This window comes from Erythrolamprus reginae, chromosome 1 (assembly GCF_031021105.1).
Source record: "Erythrolamprus reginae isolate rEryReg1 chromosome 1, rEryReg1.hap1, whole genome shotgun sequence".
NCBI classification, from domain to species: domain Eukaryota; kingdom Metazoa; phylum Chordata; class Lepidosauria; order Squamata; family Dipsadidae; genus Erythrolamprus; species Erythrolamprus reginae.
Genome location: NC_091950.1, coordinates 16,387,254 through 16,408,650, shown reverse-complemented (window position 1 = coordinate 16,408,650; position 21,397 = coordinate 16,387,254). Strand labels below are relative to the sequence as shown.

Below are 21,397 nucleotides of genomic sequence, written 5' to 3'. Positions count from 1 at the left end.
TTTGGGGCTTTTGCGACCCTCCTTTTTTCCCCCACTGGGTAAAACCTCCTACAGCATCACAAGGCACCAACGAGATTTTAAATGCCCAGCCTCACCTGCCCAGCTCCGGTCCCATGTGATAGAAATCCTGCAGAGCCGATTGCCTCCGGGATCCTTCGATCCAATATTCCTCCACCAGAGGTCTAGAAGTGAGCATCCTGCTTTCTTTCTTTCTTTCTTTCTCCCCTTCACCTCTTTCCTTCTTCTTTCTCCTCTTCCTCTGATCACATTGCAGATGGAGAAATTAAAATAAAAAAGGGAGCGAGCGAGAGAAGGGGGCGGGATAGGGAGGGCTCCGGAGAAGCAATTTCAAGGATTATCCAGGAGGATTCATAACAGCATGTCCAATTTTTTTTTCTTCCGCTAGAATATATACATACGGTGGGTGAAGATTAATTGGCAGCTTCAGGCTGGAGGTGCTGGCATCATCATAGCCACAATGTCCCTCCAGTTTCCTTTAAAAAAGGGGGGGATTTTAAAATCCTCAGGGGTAAGGATCAGCCCTTGCAGTGGAAGATGGCACCAGATGTTCACCTATCTTTTTTATTATTATTATTATTATTATTATTATTATTATTTCTCTGCAAATGGATTTCTTCCTTCCTCCACCTTTTAACACTTGGAAACTTGCCTTGGAAAACCAACCCTGCAGAGTGGGTCAACTTTCCACCTGCTTCTGTAGAGTCATAATCAATCCACTGTCTTTCTAGCACAGTCTTCCTAATGGGAAGATTGGAGTTATTTCAGGAAAACCTTCCTTCCTTCCTTCCTTCCTTCCTTCCTTCCTTCCTTCCTTCCTTCCTTCCTTCCTTCCTTCCTTCCTCTTCCTTTTGACACTTGGAAACTTGCCTTGGAAAACCAACCCTGCAGAGTGGGTCAACTTTCCACCTGCTTCTGTAGAGTCATAATCAATCCACTCTCTTTCCAGCACTGTCTTCCTGATGGGAAGATTGGAGTTATTTCAGGAAAATCTTCCTTCCTTCCTGCCTTCCTCCTCTTTTTGACACTTGGAAACGTGCCTTGGAAAACCAACCCTGCAGAGTAGGTCAACTTTCCACCTGCTTGTGTAGAAGCACACAATAGTCTTCCTGATGGGAGGATGGGAATTATTTCATGAAAATCTCCTTTCCTTCCTTCCTTCCTCTTTCAGTCCTTGCAGGAAGATGCTGAAGTGGAGAGAAGTTGGGGATCCACTCGGAGGATCCTCTTCGCTCGGCTGCAGCCCAGGAGTAATCCTTGTTTAAAGCGACACTCGCAGATCTCGGGATCCGAAGGATCTAGCAGAGGCATCGGGGGGTGGGGGTGGCGGCGTATGCAAGGCAGGCCGGGCCGTCAAGAGAAGTCTCCCCGGTCACGGCTGGGAATCTTTTCCCCGGGAGGCTCCTCCATTCCGCTGCTGGGGGATGCTCCGGCGGCGCAGGCGGCGCCACGCCCGACCGATGCGGGATCCCGTGACCTCTATTGGAGGGAACCCGGTGGCTTTTCTGCTCCGCCTTGCTAATCCAGCTCTGTCCTGCCCCCTAGCGGATCCTGCTTTTCACTTCAAGGACGGTGGACCGGTTGGCAGGAATTGAGTGTTACAGACAGGGCTGTGTGTCTAATTAGTTTCAGCGAAAAGAAGCACTAAGTGGGGAAGGTGACATAGTAGAATTGCTACAATATTTGAGGGGTCTGCCACTCAGAAAGGGGGGGGGGGCTTCAATCTATTCTCCAAAGCGCCCGAAGGCAGAATGGAATGGAATGGAATAGATATAGAATATAGAATGGATATAGAATATGGAATATGGAATATGGAATATGGAATATGGAATATAGAATATAGAATATAGAATGGAATAGATGTAGAATGTAGAATGTAGAATGTAGAATGTAGAATGTGGAATGGAATGGAATGGAATAGATATAGAATATAGAATGGATATAGAATATGGAATATGGAATATGGAATATAGAATATAGAATATAGAATGGAATAGATGTAGAATGTAGAATGTAGAATGTAGAATGTGGAATGGAATGGAATGGAATGGAATTCTGTGAGTTCTAGTGCCACTTTAGGCACAAAAGATGGCTCTGTGACTTTGATCCAATCACTAGGATTCTGTGAGTTCTGATCCCGCCTTAGGCACCAAAGATGGCTGGATGGCTTTGATCCAATCATAGGATTCTGTGAGTTCTGGTCCCGCCTTAGGCACCAAAGATGGCTGGGTGGCTTTGATCCAATCACTAGGATTCTGTGAGTTCTGGTCCCGCCTTAGGCACAAAAGATGGCTGGGTGGCTTTGATCCAATCACTAGGATTCTGTGAGTTCTAGTCCTGCCTTAGGCACCAAAGATGGCTGGATGGCTTTGATCCAATCACTAGGATTCTGTGAGTTCTGGTCCCGCCTTAGGCACCAAAGATGGCTGGGTGGCTTTGATCCAATCACTAGGATTCTGTGAGTTCTGGTCCCGCCTTAGGCACCAAAGATGGCTGGGTGGCTTTGATCCAATCACTAGGATTCTGTGAGTTCTGGTCCCGCCTTAGGCACAAAAGATGGCTGGGTGGCTTTGATCCAATCACTAGGATTCTGTGAGTTCTAGTCCCGCCTTAGGCACCAAAGATGGCTGGATGGCTTTGATCCAATCATAGGATTCTGTGAGTTCTGGTCCCGCCTTAGGCACCAAAGATGGCTGGGTGGCTTTGATCCAATCACTAGGATTCTGTGAGTTCTGGTCCCGCCTTAGGCACAAAAGATGGCTGGGTGGCTTTGATCCAATCACTAGGATTCTGTGAGTTCTAGTCCTGCCTTAGGCACCAAAGATGGCTGGATGGCTTTGATCCAATCACTAGGATTCTGTGAGTTCTAGTCCCGCCTTAGGCACAAAAGATGGCTGGGTGACTTTGATCCAATCACCAGGATTCTGCTGCCTTTTGGTACTGGTTGTGTGACCAACCATCGACAGTGAGATTCAACTTGGCTTTTGTGCTGTTCTAATTTTTGTAGTAACCCACATCTGGATCCTTTTCACAATTGGTCTGTGATCTCTCCACCTACCTTGCAAGTCCTCTCGTCAGCCTAAATGACATCTGCATGCACCCAGACGCCCAATCCTAAAGCAACTTTTAGATGTGCTTTGGGGTTCAAGAAGAAAGGAAGGAGAGGACACAGAGGACATCCTTGTTGCTACCTGAAGATTGAAATAAAACTACAACTTATCCAGTGCAATGACCAAGTGGAGCTCACTTATTGTATCAAATTATATCTCCATGGCTTAGTCAACCAATAATCAGTCACCACAGCAGCCACACATGAAGGAGAATGGCCTAGGCATTCATTCATTCATTCATTCATTCATTCATTCATTCATTCATTCATTCATTCATTCATTCATTCTGTTGTGGTTTAGCTTTACTAGAGAAATGGTCAAAGCAATGGAAACTGCAGTTTAATGTTTCCAAATGTAAAATAATGCACTTGGGGAAAAGGAATCTGAGTATTTTATTGGCAGTTCTGTGTTAGCAAAAAACTCAGAAGAAAAGTATTTAGGGGTAGTGATTTCTGACAGTCTCAAAATGGGTGAACAGTGCAGTCAGGCGGTAGGGAAAGGAAGTAGGATGCTTGGCTGCATAGCTAGAGGTATAACAAGCAGGAAGAGGGAGATTATGATCCCGCTATATAGAGTGCTGGTGAGACCACATTTGGAATACTGTGTTCAGTTCTGGAGACCTCACCTACAAAAAGATATTGACAAAATTGAACGGGTCCAAAGACGGGCTACAAGAATGGTGGAAGGTGTTAAGCATAAAACGTATCAGCAAAGACTTAATGAACTCAATCTGTATAGTCTGGAGGACAGAAGGAAAAGGGGGGACATGATCGAAATATTTAAATATGTTAAAGGGTTAAATAAGGTCCAGGAGGGAAGAGTTTTTAATAGGAAAGTGAACACAAGAACAAGGGGACACAATCTGAAGTTAGTTGGGGGAAAGATCAAAAGCAACATGAGAAAATATTATTTTACTGAAAGAGTAGTAGATCCTTGGAACAAACTTCCAGCAGACATGGTGGATAAATCCACAGTAACTGAATTTAAACATGCCTCGGATAAACATATATCCATCCTAAAATAGAATACGGAAAATAGTATAAGGGCAGACTAGATGGACCATGAGGTCTTTTTCTGCCGTCAGACTTCTATGTTTCTATGTTTCTATGGTTAGCTCTGGCCCAGCTCCTGCCCCAAGAACTGTGGATGTGGGGGAGACATCCACATGCCGCAGGCCTGTTTTGCTCCCAGTGGAATCTGCTGATGAAGGCTCCTCTGACCAAGAAGACATGAGTGACAGGGAGGAGGAGAGTGTGGCAGACAGCTCAGAAGGAGATCAATTATCTAGCTCCTCCTTAGATTCGGAACAAGAGTTAATGATACAGCCACACATGTGGAGAGCGATGCATAGGCAGCAACAACTGAGACATTTCTATGTTTCTATGTTTCTACATTATTATCAAAGAAAATGAGGCCACCTGTGGTTGGGTGGGGCTGTGGTCATTAGTGAGGCTGCTATAAAGAGCAGCGTGTGGGTTTGGCCATTGTGAAGGATTATCTGATCGTTGTGTTTCGTGCCTGCCTTGCTGACTTTGACCTTGGTGTGTTGCTTTTCCCCCCGCTTTGAAACTAAAGCAGAGAAAAGTTTGTTTCACTTTGTGAAAGAAGAAGGACTGTGAATTGCCTCACAGCTGCAAGCTAAGTATCTCAGAACTGATAAGGGACTTGTACAAATTACCAGGTTGTTTGGAGACGAGTGCTCTTTGCTATACAAAAAGATTGATTGATCTATCTATCTATCTATCTATCTATCTATCTATCTATCTATCTATCTATCTATCTTTATTTGATTTGTATGCCGTCCCTCTCCGTAGACTCGGGGCGGCTCACAGCAACAATAAAACAATGTACACACAAACATACCATGCATAAACTGTATAGGCCCAGGGGGGGCGATGTCTCAATTCCCCCATGCCTGATGGCAGAGGTGGGTTTTAAGGAGTTTACGAAAGGCAAGGAGGGTGGGGGCAGTTCTAATCTCCAGGGGGAGCTGGTTCCACAGGATCGGGGCTGCCACAGAGAAGGCTCTTCCCCTGGGTCCCGCCAAACGACATTGTTTAGTCGACGGGACCCAGAGAAGCCAACTCTGTGGGACCTTGAGCCTCAGATTGCCAATGAGGAGAAGAGCCCACTCGGAGCAGGGATTCCGAATCTGGCTCTGACAGAATTGCCCAATTGGCTCTCTCGGTATCCCCGTGAGGAGAAACAGCACGGAAGCAAACCTCTCCCAGCGCCTCCCAGCTGATCTTTAAAGTGGAATATAGCTCGCCCAGGGCTGTGGCTGCCCTTTATTATTCTCACCGTCTACCTAAAAGGAAAGTCCAAGCACTTTTCTCTCTTGCTAATGAATTGGGTTAAAAGGAGAAGGAAATTATATGTCCCATTAGCTAGACTGAATTAAAAGAACTGACCCAGATTGAAGCCGGTGGAACAGAAGAGGTGTGACCATGTCTATTTTTAACTCAGTCCCTTAGCAACCGACAGAAGTTGCTCTCCCATGCTTGGACTCTCCAAGCAGCACACAGGAGAAGGGTCCCCTCAAGATAGCAGGCCATGGTTAGGGCTTTTTAAAAGGACTAAATAGGATTTAGTATCTTAAAGCAGGTTTCCTGAAAATCTTTGAAGACTAGGGCCTGCGTTTCTCAGTTTTGGCTACTTTCAAATGTGTGGACTTCAACCGCCAGAATCCACTAGGCCCGTGATGGGGAACCAGCCACAGATGGCACACCGAGCCATATCGGAGGGCACACGAGGCATTGCTCTATGTCAGCTCCAGCCATCTAATATTTGGCTTTGGGGAAGGCTGTTTTGCCCTCCGAAGGCTTCATGGAAGCTTCCTGAAGCCCTGGCGTGCAAAAAAACTGCTCAACGGGCAAACAGGAAGTTCAAAAAAATGGATTTCCTATTTGCCCCATTGTGCTGTTTTTTGCAATCTGGGGCTTCAGTAAGCTTCCCTGAAGGCCCCGCAGTGCGAAAACCAGCACAATGGGCAAACCAGAAGTCCTTTTTCTGAACTTCCAAGTTTGCACGTTGGGCCATTTTTTTCACCATTCCAGGTTTCAAGTGAGGCCTTTGCGAGGACGGTGCAATTGTGCACACACACAGTTGGGGGGGGGTGCACATGCATGTGGGGGAGAGCAAGGGTGGGCAGCAGGTAGGACGGGGTGGAAGGCAGTTCCACTGATGGAAATGAAGATGCATGTGCAGCTCCAGCTGATCGGCGGCTGTCACTTCCTGGATTACTGGTCTCATCTTGGCTCTCCTTTTCCCCCCTGTTGCTGCTGCTGCATTTCCACTCTTTGCTTTTTTCCTCTTTCCTCCTTCCTGGGTTCGGATGAGCTTCGGATGAGCTTGTATGCCGCCCCGAGTCTTCAGAGAAGGGCGGCATATAAATCTAATAAATTATTACTATTACTATTACTATTACTATTACTATTACTACTATTACTACTATTACTACTATTACTACTATTACTATTATTACTACTACTATTACTACTACTACTACTACTATTACTATTACTATTACTATTACTATTATGTCAGTACAACACAGCAAATGAGATCACTATGCTGGATTTCATATTTCATCACCAGTCGGATGCTTCCCAAGCACCTAGGACTGCGTGATGTAGCGGCGAATTATGTTTGCCGATCCCAGTAAAGCGGCCTTTTGCAATTGACAGATGGAGATTTTGTCAATTCCGATGGTTTTCAAATGTCCGCTGAGATCCTTTGGCACTGCGCCCAGCGTGCCAAGTACAATTATTATTATTATTATTATTATTATTATTATTATTATTATTATTATTATTATTCCCTCTCTCCTGCCCGGCTCCCCTCCAGCCTGACGCAGCCACCTTCCACCTGAGGTGCAAGCAGAAGGCCGGGTGGAAGAGGTGCTGGCAGCATTTATGCTTCTGGCAGCACCCGTTCGCCTAGCTACCCAGTCTGGGGGGGGCACTCAGGAAGGAGAGCGCGGGAAACACGAAGCAAATTGTCACCCCAGTGAGCGACACTGGTAAGATTGTAAGTCGAGGATTTAACAGTTCACTTGAATGATGATGATCACTCAAGCCACTCCCAACTGGTCACATGGCCAGCAAGCCTCTCCTACACAGTCACATGACCATTAAGCCACACCCTACAAAATAAGCCACACCCACAGTGTGGCAGTAAAAATTTTGGCAGCCCGTTACTGAGGGAGAGGGAATGGATGTTAGCCCATGCACATACAAAAATAGTTCGCCATCACTGCCCTAGACTGAGGAATTCTGGGAGTTGAAGTCATCTCAAAGTTGCCAAAATCAAGAAACATGGATCTACTGCAAATTTATTTATTTATTTTTTGATTTGATTTGATTTGATTTTATTTGATTTGTATGCCGCCCCTCTCCGTAGACTCGGAACGTCTAACAACAATAATAAAAACAGCATGTAACAATCCAACAACTAAAAACCCTTATTATAAAACCAAACATACACACAGACATACCATGCATAACTTGTAATGGCCTAGGGGGAAGGAATATCTCAACTCCCCCATGCCTGGCAGTATAAGTGAGTCTTGAGTAGTTTACGAAAGACAGGGAGGGTGGGGGCAGTTCTAATCTCCGGGGGGGAGTTGGTTCCAGAAGGCCAGGGCCACCACAGAGAAGGCTCTTCCCCTGGGGCCCACCAAACGACATTGTTTAGTCGATGGGACCTGGAGAAGGCCAACTCAGTGGGACCTTATCGGTCGCTGGGATTTGTGCGGTAGCAGGCAGTTCCGGAGGTAATCTGGTCCAATGCCGTGTAGGGCTTTAAAGGTCATGACCAACACTTTTAATTGTGACCGGAAACTGATCGGCAGCCAATGCAGGCCACGGAGTGTTGAAGAAACGTGGGCGAATCTTGGAAGCCCCACGATGGCTCTCGCGGCTGCGTTCTGCACGATCTGAAGTTTCCGAACAGTTTTCAAAGGTAGCCCCATGTAATTCTATATAATTCTATATACGTTCAGTAGCTTCTCTATGGTGGAGCACAAGAGGCCTTTCTTCCCAAGGACTGGGGACTCTATAGGCTTCTGGTGGTTACTAAACTACAACTCCCAGCATTCCTCAACCATTTAATAGCCTGCTGCTGTTGCAGGTTCTATCCACAAACTGGGGCTGTTGCTCTCCCTTTAAGCAACTCCGCAGCTTTTTGGTGGACCAGTAGAATTTAGTTGGGTTAATGTATGATTTATAGCCGGCTTTATCAGCAGCAAACGGTGAAGAAGCAGCATCACAAAAACATGCATCTTTAAAAAAAATAAAACCGTGGAAATCGAAAACACAGGAGACACCATTAACCTTTCAAAGCTGCCCTTGTTAGAAACAGAGCAAAGCAAATCAGTATTGAAATAGTGTCTTCTAACCTGGCTTTATATAAATAAATGAACAGCCTGACCTCCAGAGGCTCAGAGATCTCTCTGAGGTGGGCAAGGTATTAATTCAGCTTTTTCAGGATGCTGTAATTTTATTCGGTTCATTGTTTTTGCAATGCAAAACCAGAATGCAGTTATTTCGTTCCTTTTATGCACTTTGTAATTTTGTTCCTTTTATGCACTTTGTAATTTTATTTTTTTGCCATTAATAAATAAATAAATAAATAAATAAATAAATAAATGCCATTTCAAATATCAGTTACTCTGTGAAACCTTATCAACAACAACAACAAACCCCCTCCACATTTCCTAAAATGCATAAGTAAAAAATCGGTGCATATTAACTAATATTAATAATCTGGTTTTTTTTTAAAAAAATTATATTGTGAAACGGAAGAAAACCGTCTTAAGGTTGTGAAAATGAGAAAACGGACAAGGCTCATTTGCACGTAGGAAGCGTGAACAAACCAGTAATTATCACTGTAGTACAAATCTCACTGTAGAAAAATGACACAAATCATTTGATGACTTTGTTTTGCTAATTGTATGCTAAATGCTGTTCATTTTCTGTAGCCCCATTTACAACATTAATTAAAATGCATTTTGAAAACCGAGTGGTAATTAAACGGTCAAAAAGGCACGGGGGCTAACCGTGCAATGTGATAAATGCCCGATATGAAATAGATTATATCCAAATCACCGAGGATTTATTCCTACCCCTGGACAAGAAGTTTGCAGCCTAAATTCCAAACGTGAGTAATTTTGAAGAAAAAAGGTGAGAGAAGGACAATTTGGGGTTCATTCCCGAGCCAGGGCTACCTAAGAATAAATAAAAATTAGATCCAGACATCTGTGAGGAAAGAAGAAATATTTATTCCCAAAAACAAAACAGCTTGCAATTAGGGATAGACTGCAAAGAAAAGGGGTACAGCTGTAGATTTTTACAAGGGGGGAGGCTTGTCTGGGGTGTGACCTACAGATATACCGCTACCTAAGAACGCTTCTACTTACGAACATTTCTAGATAAGAACCGGGTGTTCAAGAGTCTGCGGAGAGGGGCGGCATACAAATCTAATAAAATAATAATAATAATAATAATAATAATAATAATAATAATAATAATAATAATTTTGCCTCTTCTCAAGAACCATTTTCCACTTACAAACCTGAGCCTCCGAAACTGTAACCGGAAAAGGCAGGGAGAAGCCTCCTTAGGGCCTCTCTAGGAATCTTCTGGGAGGAAACAGGGTGGAAAAAGCAGCAAGAAGCCTCTCTAGGAATCTCCTGGGAGGAAACAGGACCAAAAAAGGTGGGTAGGAGCCTCTGTGGGGCCTCTCTAGGAATCTCCTGGGAGGAAATAGGGCCAAAAAAGGTGGGGAGGAGCCTCCGTGGGGCCTCCCTGGGAATCTCCTGGGAGGAAACAGGGCCAGAAAAGGTGGGGAGAAGCCTATGTGGGGCCTCTCTAGGAATCTTCTGGGAGGAAACAGGGCCAGAAAAGGCGGGGAGAAGCCTCCGTGGGGCCTCTCTAGGAATCTCCTGGGAGGAAACAGGGCTTCCACCCTCCCTGTGGTTTCCCCAATCGCACGCATTATTTGCTTTTACATTGATTCCTATGGGGAAAATTGCTTCTTCTTACAAACTTTTCTACTTAAGAACCTGGTCATGGAACAAATTAAGTTCGTAAGTAGAGGTACCACTGTACTGATTCTAGGGTGACGCTTGAGGGATATGTGTCAGGGGTGAGTTCATAAGTATCTCGCTACCAGTTTGCTTCCTCCCATGCCATGTAGGCGCACACATGCGCAGTGGCAAAAAATAATTTAAAAAAAGCCAAGATGGCGGCCACATGCACAGTGCCGGAAACTTGCTTTACTGCACATGCTCAGAAGAATTTTTTTTAAAAAAAAGATGGTGGCACCCACGGACCAGCCCTGACTGAACCAGGTCAATGATGTCCCTTGTGATCTCACCAGTGGGTCGCTACCTGTTCCCCCAAACTGGACTGAACCGAGAGGCCACATGCCGTGCGTGTGTGTATGTGTAGGTATTGTGAACATGCAGGCCCTCTGGGAGACATAATTTAATTAACTCTGTTTATGTTTGCAGACCTTATCCTTTGATATGTGGATTAGGTCCGGGTAACTTATAGAATAGAATTTGTGGCTTGCATTGGCTGCCGATCAGTTTCTGGTCACAATTCAAAGTGTTGGTAATGACCTATAAAGCCCTACATGGCATCGGACCAGAATACCTCCGGGACCGTCTTCTGCCACATGAATCCCAGCAGCCTATAAGGTCCCACAGAGTTGGCCTTCTCCGGGTCCTGTCAACTAAACAATGTCATCTGGCGGGCCCTAGGGGAAGAGCCTTCTCTGTAGTGGCCCCGGCCCTCTAGAATGAACTCCCCCCCAGAGATTAGAACTACCCCCACCCTCCTTGTCTTTCGTAAATTGCTTAAGACCCAGCTATATTGCCAGGCATGGGGGAATTGAGACATCTCCCCCAGGCTTATATAGTTTTATGTATGGTATGCTTGGGTTGCATGGTTTTTAAATGTTGGGTTTTTAATGTGTTTTCTTTTAAACATTAGATTTGTCACATTGTACATTGTTTTATTACTGTTGTGAGCCGCCCCGAGTCTGCGGAGAGGGGCGGCATACAAATCTAATTACATAGAAACATAGAAACATAGAAGACTGATGGCAGAAAAAGACCTCATGGTCCATCTAGTCTGTCCTTATACTATTTCCTGTATTTTATCTTAGGATGGATATATATTTATCCCAGGCATGTTTAAATTCAGTTACTGTGGATTTATCTACCACCTCTGCTGGAAGTTTGTTCCAAGGATCTACTACTCTTTCAGTAAAATAATATTTTCTCATGTTGCTTTTGATCTTTCCCCCAACTAACTTCAGATTGTGTCCCCTTGTTCTTGTGTTCACTTTCCTATTAAAAACACTTCCCTCCTGGACCTTATTTAATCCTTTAACATATTTAAATGTTTCGATCATGTCCCCCCTTTTCCTTCTGTCCTCCAGACTATAGAGATTGAGTTCATGAAGTCTTTCCTGATAGGTTTTATGCTTAAGACCTTCCACTATTCTTGTAGCCCGTCTTTGGACCCGTTCAATTTTGTCCATATCTTTTTGTAGGTGAGGTCTCCAGAACTGAACACAGTATTCCAAATGTGGTCTCACCAGCATTCTATATAGCGGGATCATAATCTCCCTCTTCCTGCTTGTTATACCTCTAGCTATGCAGCCAAGCATCCTACTTGCTTTCCCTACCGCCTGACTGCACTGTTCACCCATTTTGAGACTGTCAGAAATCACGACCCCTAAATCCTTTTCTTCTGAAGTATTTGCTAACACAGAACTGCCAATACAATACTCAGATTGAGGATTCCTTTTCCCCAAGTGCATTATTTTACATTTGGAAACATTAAACTGCAGTTTCCATTGCTTTGACCATTTATCTAGTAAAGCTAAATCATTTACCATATTGCAGACGCCTCCAGGAATATCAACCCTATTGCACACTTTAGAGTCATCGGCAAATAGGACAATTAATAATAATAATAATTATTAATTGTCTGTGATTGGAACCACAAGGAATTTGTCTTTGGTGCATATGCACTCAGTGTACATAAAAGAAAATATTATTTGGGGGGTTTGAGGATGGTTGAGAAAAGGCTTTCCCCCTATTCGCTATTTTTTACTTGATTAATTTAGTTTCAGCCCAACTGTCAATTATCTAGTGGAGACGCTGATTCTCATACCATTCTGGATTCGGTTAATATTTTAAGGGAAGATGGAAACAGCATAGAGAGTAAAATATATTTTGATATAAAACTTCTCACAAGGGGTTCTCTTTAAAAGCATTATCTAGAATAGTGTTTCCAAAGCCTAGCATCTTTCAGATACAATATGTGGATTTCAATTCCCAAAAGGGCCCCAGCTAGTAAAAGCAAAAATCTGTGAACAATTGGTTCCCAATGCAGTACGAAACTGTTTGCCACACCAATAGCCGGTAGCCCTTGCAGAAAAATGCTTAGACTGTCCAATGTTGACCTCTCCCGATTCCTAAGAGGTCAGTAAGATGCGTGCATAAGTGCACCAGAGTGCCTTCTGTCCCCTGTCCTAATATTTCTCTTCTACTAGTATCACGTATATGGCATATACCCAGTAATGTGCAGCCAACATTTTTACTGTGGATGTGGCTTATTTTGTGGGTGTGGCTTGATGGCCATATGACTGGGTAGGAGTGGCTTCCCAGCGATGTGACCAGGTGGGAGTGGCTTGAACGATCATCATCGTTCAAGTGAGTTGTTAAGTCCTTGACTTTCAACCTGTTCTGCCGGCGTGTCTCAACCGCCATAATTACAGGGTAATTAGTCCAGGAAGACACACACCACACGATAAAAGAAAAACCCAAAAGTTTTTATAAACAGAAAAACAGAAACAGCTCCCTTTTTAAATGTCAAAGGGATTTTCTGGTACACACAAGGCACAGGTTAAATGCAGTCCAATTGCTCACCCAATAACGGGGAAATTGAGTCCAATTCTAAAGTCCAGAGAGTCCACACACACAATCCTGAAGAGCAAAAAACACGATCTTGACGAAACAATGAATCAGATAAACTGCCATGAGGCTAAAACACCAGGCTGCACTTTTATCTGTAGCACTAATTACAGCAGCCTCATCCAACCACAGGTGGCCTCATTTTCTCTTGTAATAATCCTTCAGTTGTTGTCTCCTATGCATCACTCTACGCATGCGTGGATGTGTCATTAATTCTTGTTCAGAATCCAGGGATTCTGAACAAGTCACTTCCCTGTCACTCACACTTCCTTGGTCAGAGGAGACTTCGTCGGCAGATTCTACTGGGAGCAAAACAGGCCTGCGGCATGTGGATGTCTCCCCCACATTCACCTCCACATTCCTTGGGGCAGGAGCTTGGCCAGAGGCAACCACAACACAACCTCACCAGTGTCGCTCTCTGGGGTGATAATTTGCTTCGCGTTTCCCGTGCTCTCCTTCCTGGGTCGCCCCCCCACCTTAGTCTGGGTAGCTAGGCAAACGGGTGCCGATCAGCTGTTGAAAAAAAGAGGGGGGAGGAAATGGGCCCTTTGCAAGTCCTGCTGGTGCTGGTCTCCCTGCTGCTTTCCGAGGAGGAGGAGGAGGATGGGAGGGGGGATAGTCAGCTGGAGCTGGGCACGCGGCTTCATTTCCGCCAGTGGAACTGCATTCCACCCCGTCCTGCCTGCTGCGTATCCCTGCATATACCCCATGGCAATTCAGTGAAGCAGTGGATGTGATCCCACTATATACAGTGCTGGTGAGACCCCATTTGGAATACTGTGTTCAGTTCTGGAGACCTCACCTACAAAAAGATATTGACAAAATTGAACGGGTCCAAAGACGGGCTACAAGAATGGTGGAAGGTCTTAAGCATAAAACGTATCAGGAAAGACTTCATGAACTCAATCTGTATAGTCTGGAGGACAGAAGGGAAAGGGGGGACATGATCGAAACATTTAAATATGTTAAAGGGTTAAATAAGATTCAGGAGGTGTTGTGGTTAGCTCTGGCCCAGCTCCTGCCCCAAGGACTGTGGATGTGGGGGAGCCATCCACATGCTGCAGGCCTGTTTTGCCCCCGGTGCAATGTGCTGATGAAGGCTCCTCTGACCAAGAGGACATGAGTGACAGGGAGGAGGAGAGTGGGGCAGACAGCTCAGAAGGAGATCAATTATCTAGCTCCTCCTTGGATTCAGAACCAGAGTTAATGATACAGCCACGCATGGGGAGAGCGATGCATAGGCAGCAACAACTGAGAGATTATTATCAAAGAAAATGAGGCCACCTGTGGTTGGGTGGGGCTGTGGTCATTAGTGAGGTTGCTATAAAGAGCAGCCTGTGCGTTTGGCCATTGTGGAGGATTATCTGATGGTTGTGTTTTGTGACTGCTTTACTGACTTTGACCTTTTGTGTGCTGATTTTTCCCCGCTTTGAAACTAAACCAGGGCAAAGTGTGTTTCACTTTGTGAAAGAAGAAGGACTGTGAATTGCCTCACAGCTGCAAGCTAGGTATCACAGAACTGATAAGGGACTTGTACAAATTACCAGTTTGTTTGGAGACGAGTGCTCTTTGCTATACCAAAAGAGGGCTTAGGTTAAGGGAATTTTCATTATAAAGAACATTGTTTTGAATTTTCAAGTGTGTGTGTGTCTGAAATTTGTACCTGTGAATTTTTGGGAGGAATGTACCAGAGAGCCCGACAGAACAGGAGAAAATATTATTTTACTTAAAGAGTAGTAGATCCTTGGAACAAACTTCCAGCAAACGTGGTTGATAAATCCACAGTAACTGAATTTAAACATGCCTGGGATAAACATATATCCATCCTAAGATAAAATACAGAAAATAGTATAAGGGCAGACTAGATGGACCATGAGGTCTTTTTCTGCCGTCAGTCTTCTATGTTTCTATGTTTCTATGTCCTGGTGCCGGGAAGCTGTAAGGATCTGGATGGGGGCCAACAGTCTCAAGCTCAGCCCAGACAAGACTAAGTGGCTATGGGCATTTCCTCCCCAGGACACCATGACCTGTCCGTCCATTGTTCTGGGACGGGGGACACTGACCCCCTCAGATAGGGTCCACAACTTGAGTGTCCTCCTGGACCTACAGCTGAGCCTTGACCACCATCTTTCGTCTGTGGCCAGGGGGACCTTTGCCCAGGTTCGCCTGGTTTACCAGTTGCGGCCCTACTTGGACCAGGAGGGTCTACACACAGTCACTCGGGCCCTCATCACTTCCCGTCTTGATTATTGCAACACGCTCTACATCGGGCTACCCTTGAAGATTGTTTGGAGACTGCAAATAGTCCAGAATGCAGCCGCGAGAGCTGTCATGGGAATGCCTCGGTATGTCCATATAACACCTATGCTCCGTGAGCTGCACGGGCTTCCTATTAGTCTTGGGACACAACTCAAGGTGTTGGTTGTTACCTATAAAGCCCTCCATGGCTCAGGACAAAACTATTTACGGGACCGCCTCTTGCCACATACCTCCTGTTCTGTCGAGCTCTCTGGTAGAATCCTCCCAAAAATGCACAGACACAATTTCAGACACACACACACAGTCCTTCTTCTTTCACAAAGTGAAACACACTTTGCTCTGGTTTAGTTTCAAAGCGGGGGAAAATTAGCACACAAAAGGTCAAAGTCAGTAAAGCAGTCATGAAACACAACGATCAGATAATCCTCCACAATGGCCAAACCCACAGGCTGCTATTTATAGCAGCCTCACTAATGACCACAGCCCCACCCAACCACAGATGGCCTCATTTTCTTTGATAATAATCTCTCAGTTGTTGTTGCCTGTGCATCGCTCTCCGCATGCGTGGCTGTATCATTAACTCTTGTTCTGAATCCAAGGAGGAGCTAGATAATTGATCTCCTTCTGAGCTGTCTGCCACACTCTCCTCCTCCCTGTCACTCATGTCTTCTTGGTCAGAGGAGCCTTCATCAGCAGATTCCACCAGGGGCAAAACAGGCTTGCGGCATGTGGATGTCTCCCCCACATCCACAGTCCTTGGGGCAGGAGCAGGGCCAGAGCTAACCACGACACTTCTATTCTTTCATTGATATGTTCTATTCCTATATCTTCTTTTCTATTCTTTCATAGATATATTTTACTATGAGTATCTCCTCTATAACCTTCATCATGTATTTTACTATGTGTGTGTATATATATAAACTCTCATTGTGTATTGGACAAAATAAATAAATAAATAAAATAAATAAATGGACAAACCGGAACTTCAGGAAACGCACTTCCGGTTTGCCAGTTGTGCTGTTTTTTGCACTCTGAAAAGTTCAGGGAAGCTTCCTAAAGTGCGTTTTCTGAACTTCCAGTGTGTCTGTTGGGCTGTTTTTTGCACTGCGGGGTTTCAGGAAGCTTCCCTGAACCCCCTGGAGTGCAAAAAACAGCACAACAGGCAAAACGGAAGTCTGTTTTTCCGAACTTCTGGTTTACCCATTTGGCCCAGTTACAGCAATCTCTCTTCATAAGTCTTGTTTTCTAGACCCCTAGGATAAGTCTTTAAACTCTTTCAGAAGGCGAGGAGGGTGAGGGCAGTGCGAATCACCCGGGGGGAGCTGATTCCAGAGGGCCGGGGCCTCCACACAGAAGGCTCTTCCCTAGGTCCCTTCAACAGACATTGTCTGGTTGATGGTACCCTGAGGAGGCCAACTCTGTGGGGCCTGACCGGACGCTGGGATTCGTGCGGCAGAAGACGGTCTCGGAAGTAATCTGGTCCGATGCCATGTAGGGCTTTGTAGGTCATGACCAACACTTTGAATTGACTAAACATTCCCAATTCCTGCATCCGCTCTTCTTATGTTTTAGGCTCCAGCCCCCTAATCATTCTTCGTTGCTCTTCTCTGCCCTCTCTCTAGAGTCTCAACACCCTTTTTTATATTGTGGTCACCAGAACTGGATGCAGTATTCCAAGTGTAGTCTTAACCTTGTGGGGTGCCTCAGGGGTCAGTCTTCTCCCCCCTGCTATTCAATATGTACATGAAACCGCTGGGTGAGGTATCATCAATATGCCAATGATACCCATTTATACATCTCCACCCCATGTCCAGTCAACGAAGCAGTGGAAGTGATGTGCCGGTGCCTGGAGGCTGTTGGGGCCTGGATGGGTGTCAACAGGCTCAAACTCAACCCAGACAAGACGGAGTGGCTGTGGGTCTTGCCTCCCAAGGACAATTCCATCTGTCCGTCCATCACCCTGGGGGGGAACTATTGATCCCCTCAGAGAGGGTTCGCAAGTTGGGCATCCTCCTCGATCCACAGCTGACATTGGAACGTCATCTTTCAGCTGTGGCAAGGAGGGGGTTTGCCCAGGTTCGCCTGGTGCACCAGTTGCGGCCCTATTTGGACAGGGAGTCATTGCTCACAGTCGCTCATGCCCTCATCACCTCGAGGTTCGATTACTGCAACGCTCTCTACATGGGGCTACCTTTGAAAAGTGTTCGGAAACTTCAGATCGTGCAGAACGCGGCCGTGAGAGCCATTGTGGGACTTCCTAGATTCGCCCACGTCTCTACAACACTGCATTGGCTGCCGATCAGTTTCCGGTCACAATTCAAAGTATTGGTTATGACCTTTAAAGCCCTACATGGCATTGGACCTGAGTACCTCCGGAACCGCCTGCTACCGCACAAATCCCAGCGACCGATATGGTCCCACAGAGTTGGCCTTCTCCGGATCCCATCGACTAAACAATGTTGTTTGGCGGGCCCCGGGGGAAGAGCCTTCTCTGTGGCAGCCCCGGCCCTCTGGAACCAACTCCCCCCGAAGATTACAACTGCCCCCACCCTCCTTGTCTTTCGTAAATTACTCAAGACCCATCTATACCGCCAGGCACGGGGGAGTTGAGACACCTTTCCCCCAGGCTTTTTTATATTTATGTTTGGATATGTATGTGTTGTTTGCTTTTTAAATATGATAGGGTTTTTATGTGCTTTTTAATATTAGATTTGTTTTTCGCTAGAATATTGTTTTTATTGTTGTTGTGAGCCGCCCCGAGTCTTCGGAGAGGGGCGGCATACAAATCTAATAAATTGAATTGAATTAACTGCTGGCTGGGGAATTCTGGAAGTTGAAATTCACCCATCTTAAAGCAGCCAAGTTTTGAAAAACACTGTTTTCCCCCCAGGACTTCTTGTACAAACCTCAGCCTTCAAACTCCAAAATGGGAAAGACAAGTGAGGCCCCAATTTTTTGATCACTCATAAGGCAATGAAAATCGAGATGTTTCCCCAAGGCATTTGAGCTGGGGATTTTAAGCAACCATGCGGGTGGATTTTTATTGATTTGTTCTGGATGGTTTGAAATTGAGTAGAATTTTAGACCCGAGCATATGCTATTTTCTATCATTATGCTTTTATCTGATATATTCGATTTTGCTCGAATCTATTGTGTGACCCCCGTCCCCCGATTCCATGCTGTGGCTATTTAAGTAAATAAGTAAAGGTTGTGATGTCATCATATATCGCTTTTAATCTTCTCAATTGTTCCCATCACCAATCTTCTCCCAAAAATGGCTGTATGACTGTAACTTTGTTGCTTGTATCCTTACAATTTATATTGACTGATTTCTAATGCAGTGGTACCTCTACTTAAGAACTTAATTCATTCCGTGACTGTTGTGGTTAGCTCTGGCCTAGCTCCTGCCCCAAGGACTGTGGGTGTGGGGGAGACATCCACATGCTGCAGGCCTGTTTTGCCCCCGATGGAATCTGCTGATGAAGGCTCCTCTGACCAAGAAGACATGAGTGACAGGGAGGAGGAGAGTGTGGCAAACAGCTCAGAAGGAGATCACTAATCCAGCTCCTCCTTGGATTCAGAACAAGAGTTAATGATACAGCCACGCATGAGGAGAGTGATGCATAGGCAACAACAACTGAGAGATTATTATCAAAGAAAATGAGGCCACATGTGGTTGGGTGGGGTTGTGGTGATTAGTAAGGCTGCTATAAAGAGCAGCCTGTGGGTTTGGCCATTGTGGAGGATTATCTGATCCTTGTGTTTCGTGACTGCTTTACTGACTTTGACCTTTTGTGTGCTGATTTTTCCCCGCTTTGAAACTAAACCAGGGCAAAGTGTGTTTCACTTTGTGAAAGAAGAAGGACTGTGAATTGCCTCACAGCTGCAAGCTAAGTATCACAGAACTGATAAGGGATGTGCACAAATTACCAGTTTGTTTGGAGACGAGTGCTCTTTGCTATACCAAAAGAGGGCTTGGTTTAAGTTTATTTTCATTATAAAGAACATTGTTTTGAATTTTCAAACGTGTGTGTGTCTGAAATTTGTACCTGTGAATTTTTGGGAGAAGTCTACCAGAGAGCCCGACAGAACAGTGACCAGGTTCTTAAGTAGAAAAGTTTGTAAATAGAAGCAATTTTTTCCCACAGGAATCAATGTAAAAGCAAATAATGCGTGCCAACCCATTAGGAAAGAAATAAAAGCTTGGAATTTTGGTGGGAGGAGGAGGAAGAAGAAGAGAAGGAGGACAGTCGCTGCCGAAGGAAGAAGGTGAGGTGAGGGGAATAAAAAAAAATCCAAAACTTTAAGGCTTAAAAAAAAAAAAGAGGGACTCTTAGGCGGCGAGGGGGAGCATGCGCCTCTAATACACCCAATGAGAGGCTGCCTCCCGTACACTGCGCCAGAGAGAGAAACCCAGGGGGAATGGCGGGAAATTGGCCAGGCCTTCAAATTTCCTGGGAAACTTTTACGGGCTCAGGTTCTTAAGTAGAAAATGGTTCTAAAGAAGAGGCAAAAAAATCTTGAACACCCGGTTCTTATCTAGAAAAGTTCTTAAGTAGAGGCGTTCTTAGGTAGAGGTACCACTGTATATTTGGATTGCTTATTTGTACCCAGACTATCATTAAGTTTTGTGCCTTATGATTCTTGACGAATGTCTCTTTTCTCTTATGCACACTGAGAGCATATGCACCAAACCCAAATTCTTTGTGCATCACTTGGCCAATAAAATATTCTGTTCTGCTCTGCTCTGTTCTATATGGGACAAATAGTCATGTCACTTTTTTCAATGCTGATGTGCCTTCCAATGGTCACTAAATGAATAGTTATAAGCCAAGACAGAGAAGCATCTTTTGTGAGCCGCCCCGAGTCCTCGGAGAGGAGTGGCATTCAAATCTAATAAATGATTATTATTATTATTACCAGTGCACAATTTGTGAGCCACATAGTTCCTTTATTTATATATTTTTATTTGTTTGTTTTGTCAAGTAAGTATTGGTGGTATACAAAGATATAATATATATTTACTTATAATATATATTTACTTATTTACTTATTTACTTATTTACTTATTTACTTATTTACTTATTTACTTATTTACTTATTTACTTATTTACTTATTTACTTATTTACTTATTTACTTATTTACTTATTTACTTATTTACTTATTTACTTATTTACTTATTTACTTATTTACTTACTTGTTTGTTTGTTTGTTTATTTGACTTCTATGCTGCCCAGTCCCAAGGGACTCAGGGCAGCTTACTATTATAATATAAATACAAATAAGTACAGAAACAATAAAAAGAAGTCGAATATGATCAAAACTATAAAACCCCATATTAAAAGAAACCCATTCATTCTAAAGCAGTCATATAATCCCATACATACATACCATTCATACAGTTGTTAGCTCAGGGCCCCTCAGGCCTGTTCGGCAAAGCCAGGTCTTCATGGTCTTATGGAAGGCCAGTAGGGTAGGTGCAGTGCGGACATCGTGGGGGGAGTTGGTTCCATAGAGCCGGGGTGGCCACAGAGAAGGCCCTCCCTCGTGGCCCCGCCAACCTGCATTCCTTAGTTGACGAGACCTAGAGGAGGCCAACTCTGTATGCTCTTATTGGTCTCTGGGAGGTGTTGTGGTTAGCTCTGCCCCAGCTCCTGCCCCAAGGACTGTGGATGTGGGGGAGACATCCACATGCTGCAGGCCTGTTTTGCTCCCGGTGGAATCTGCTCATGAAGGCTCCTCTGACCAAGAAGACTTGAGTGACAGGGAGGAGGAGAGTGTGGCAGACAGCTCAGAAGGAGATCAATTATCTAGCTCCTCCTTGGATTCAGAACAAGAGTTAATGATATAGACACACATGTGGAAAGCGATGCATAGAGATTATTATCAAAGAAAATGAGGCCACCTGTGGTTGGGTGGGGCTGTGGTCATTAGTGAGGCTGCTATAAAGTGCAGCCTGTGGGTTTGACCATTGTGGAGGATTATCTGATCGTTGTGTTTCGTGACTGCTTTACTGAC

General features: G+C 44.8%; 1 protein-coding gene across 1 annotated transcript in view; it reads right to left on the bottom strand.

Moving 5' to 3' along the window:
- LOC139156546 (calcium/calmodulin-dependent protein kinase type IV-like) overlaps positions 1-347 on the bottom strand; it is a 76,442-nt gene extending 76,095 nt beyond the window's left edge. Inside the window, exon 1 of the mRNA XM_070732319.1 lies at positions 96-347. Within this exon, the coding sequence (XP_070588420.1) occupies positions 96-196 (101 nt within the window). The 5' untranslated portion in view covers positions 197-347. The remainder of the gene's footprint in view (positions 1-95) is intronic.
- Between the last annotated feature and the right edge of the window lie 21,050 nt (positions 348-21,397).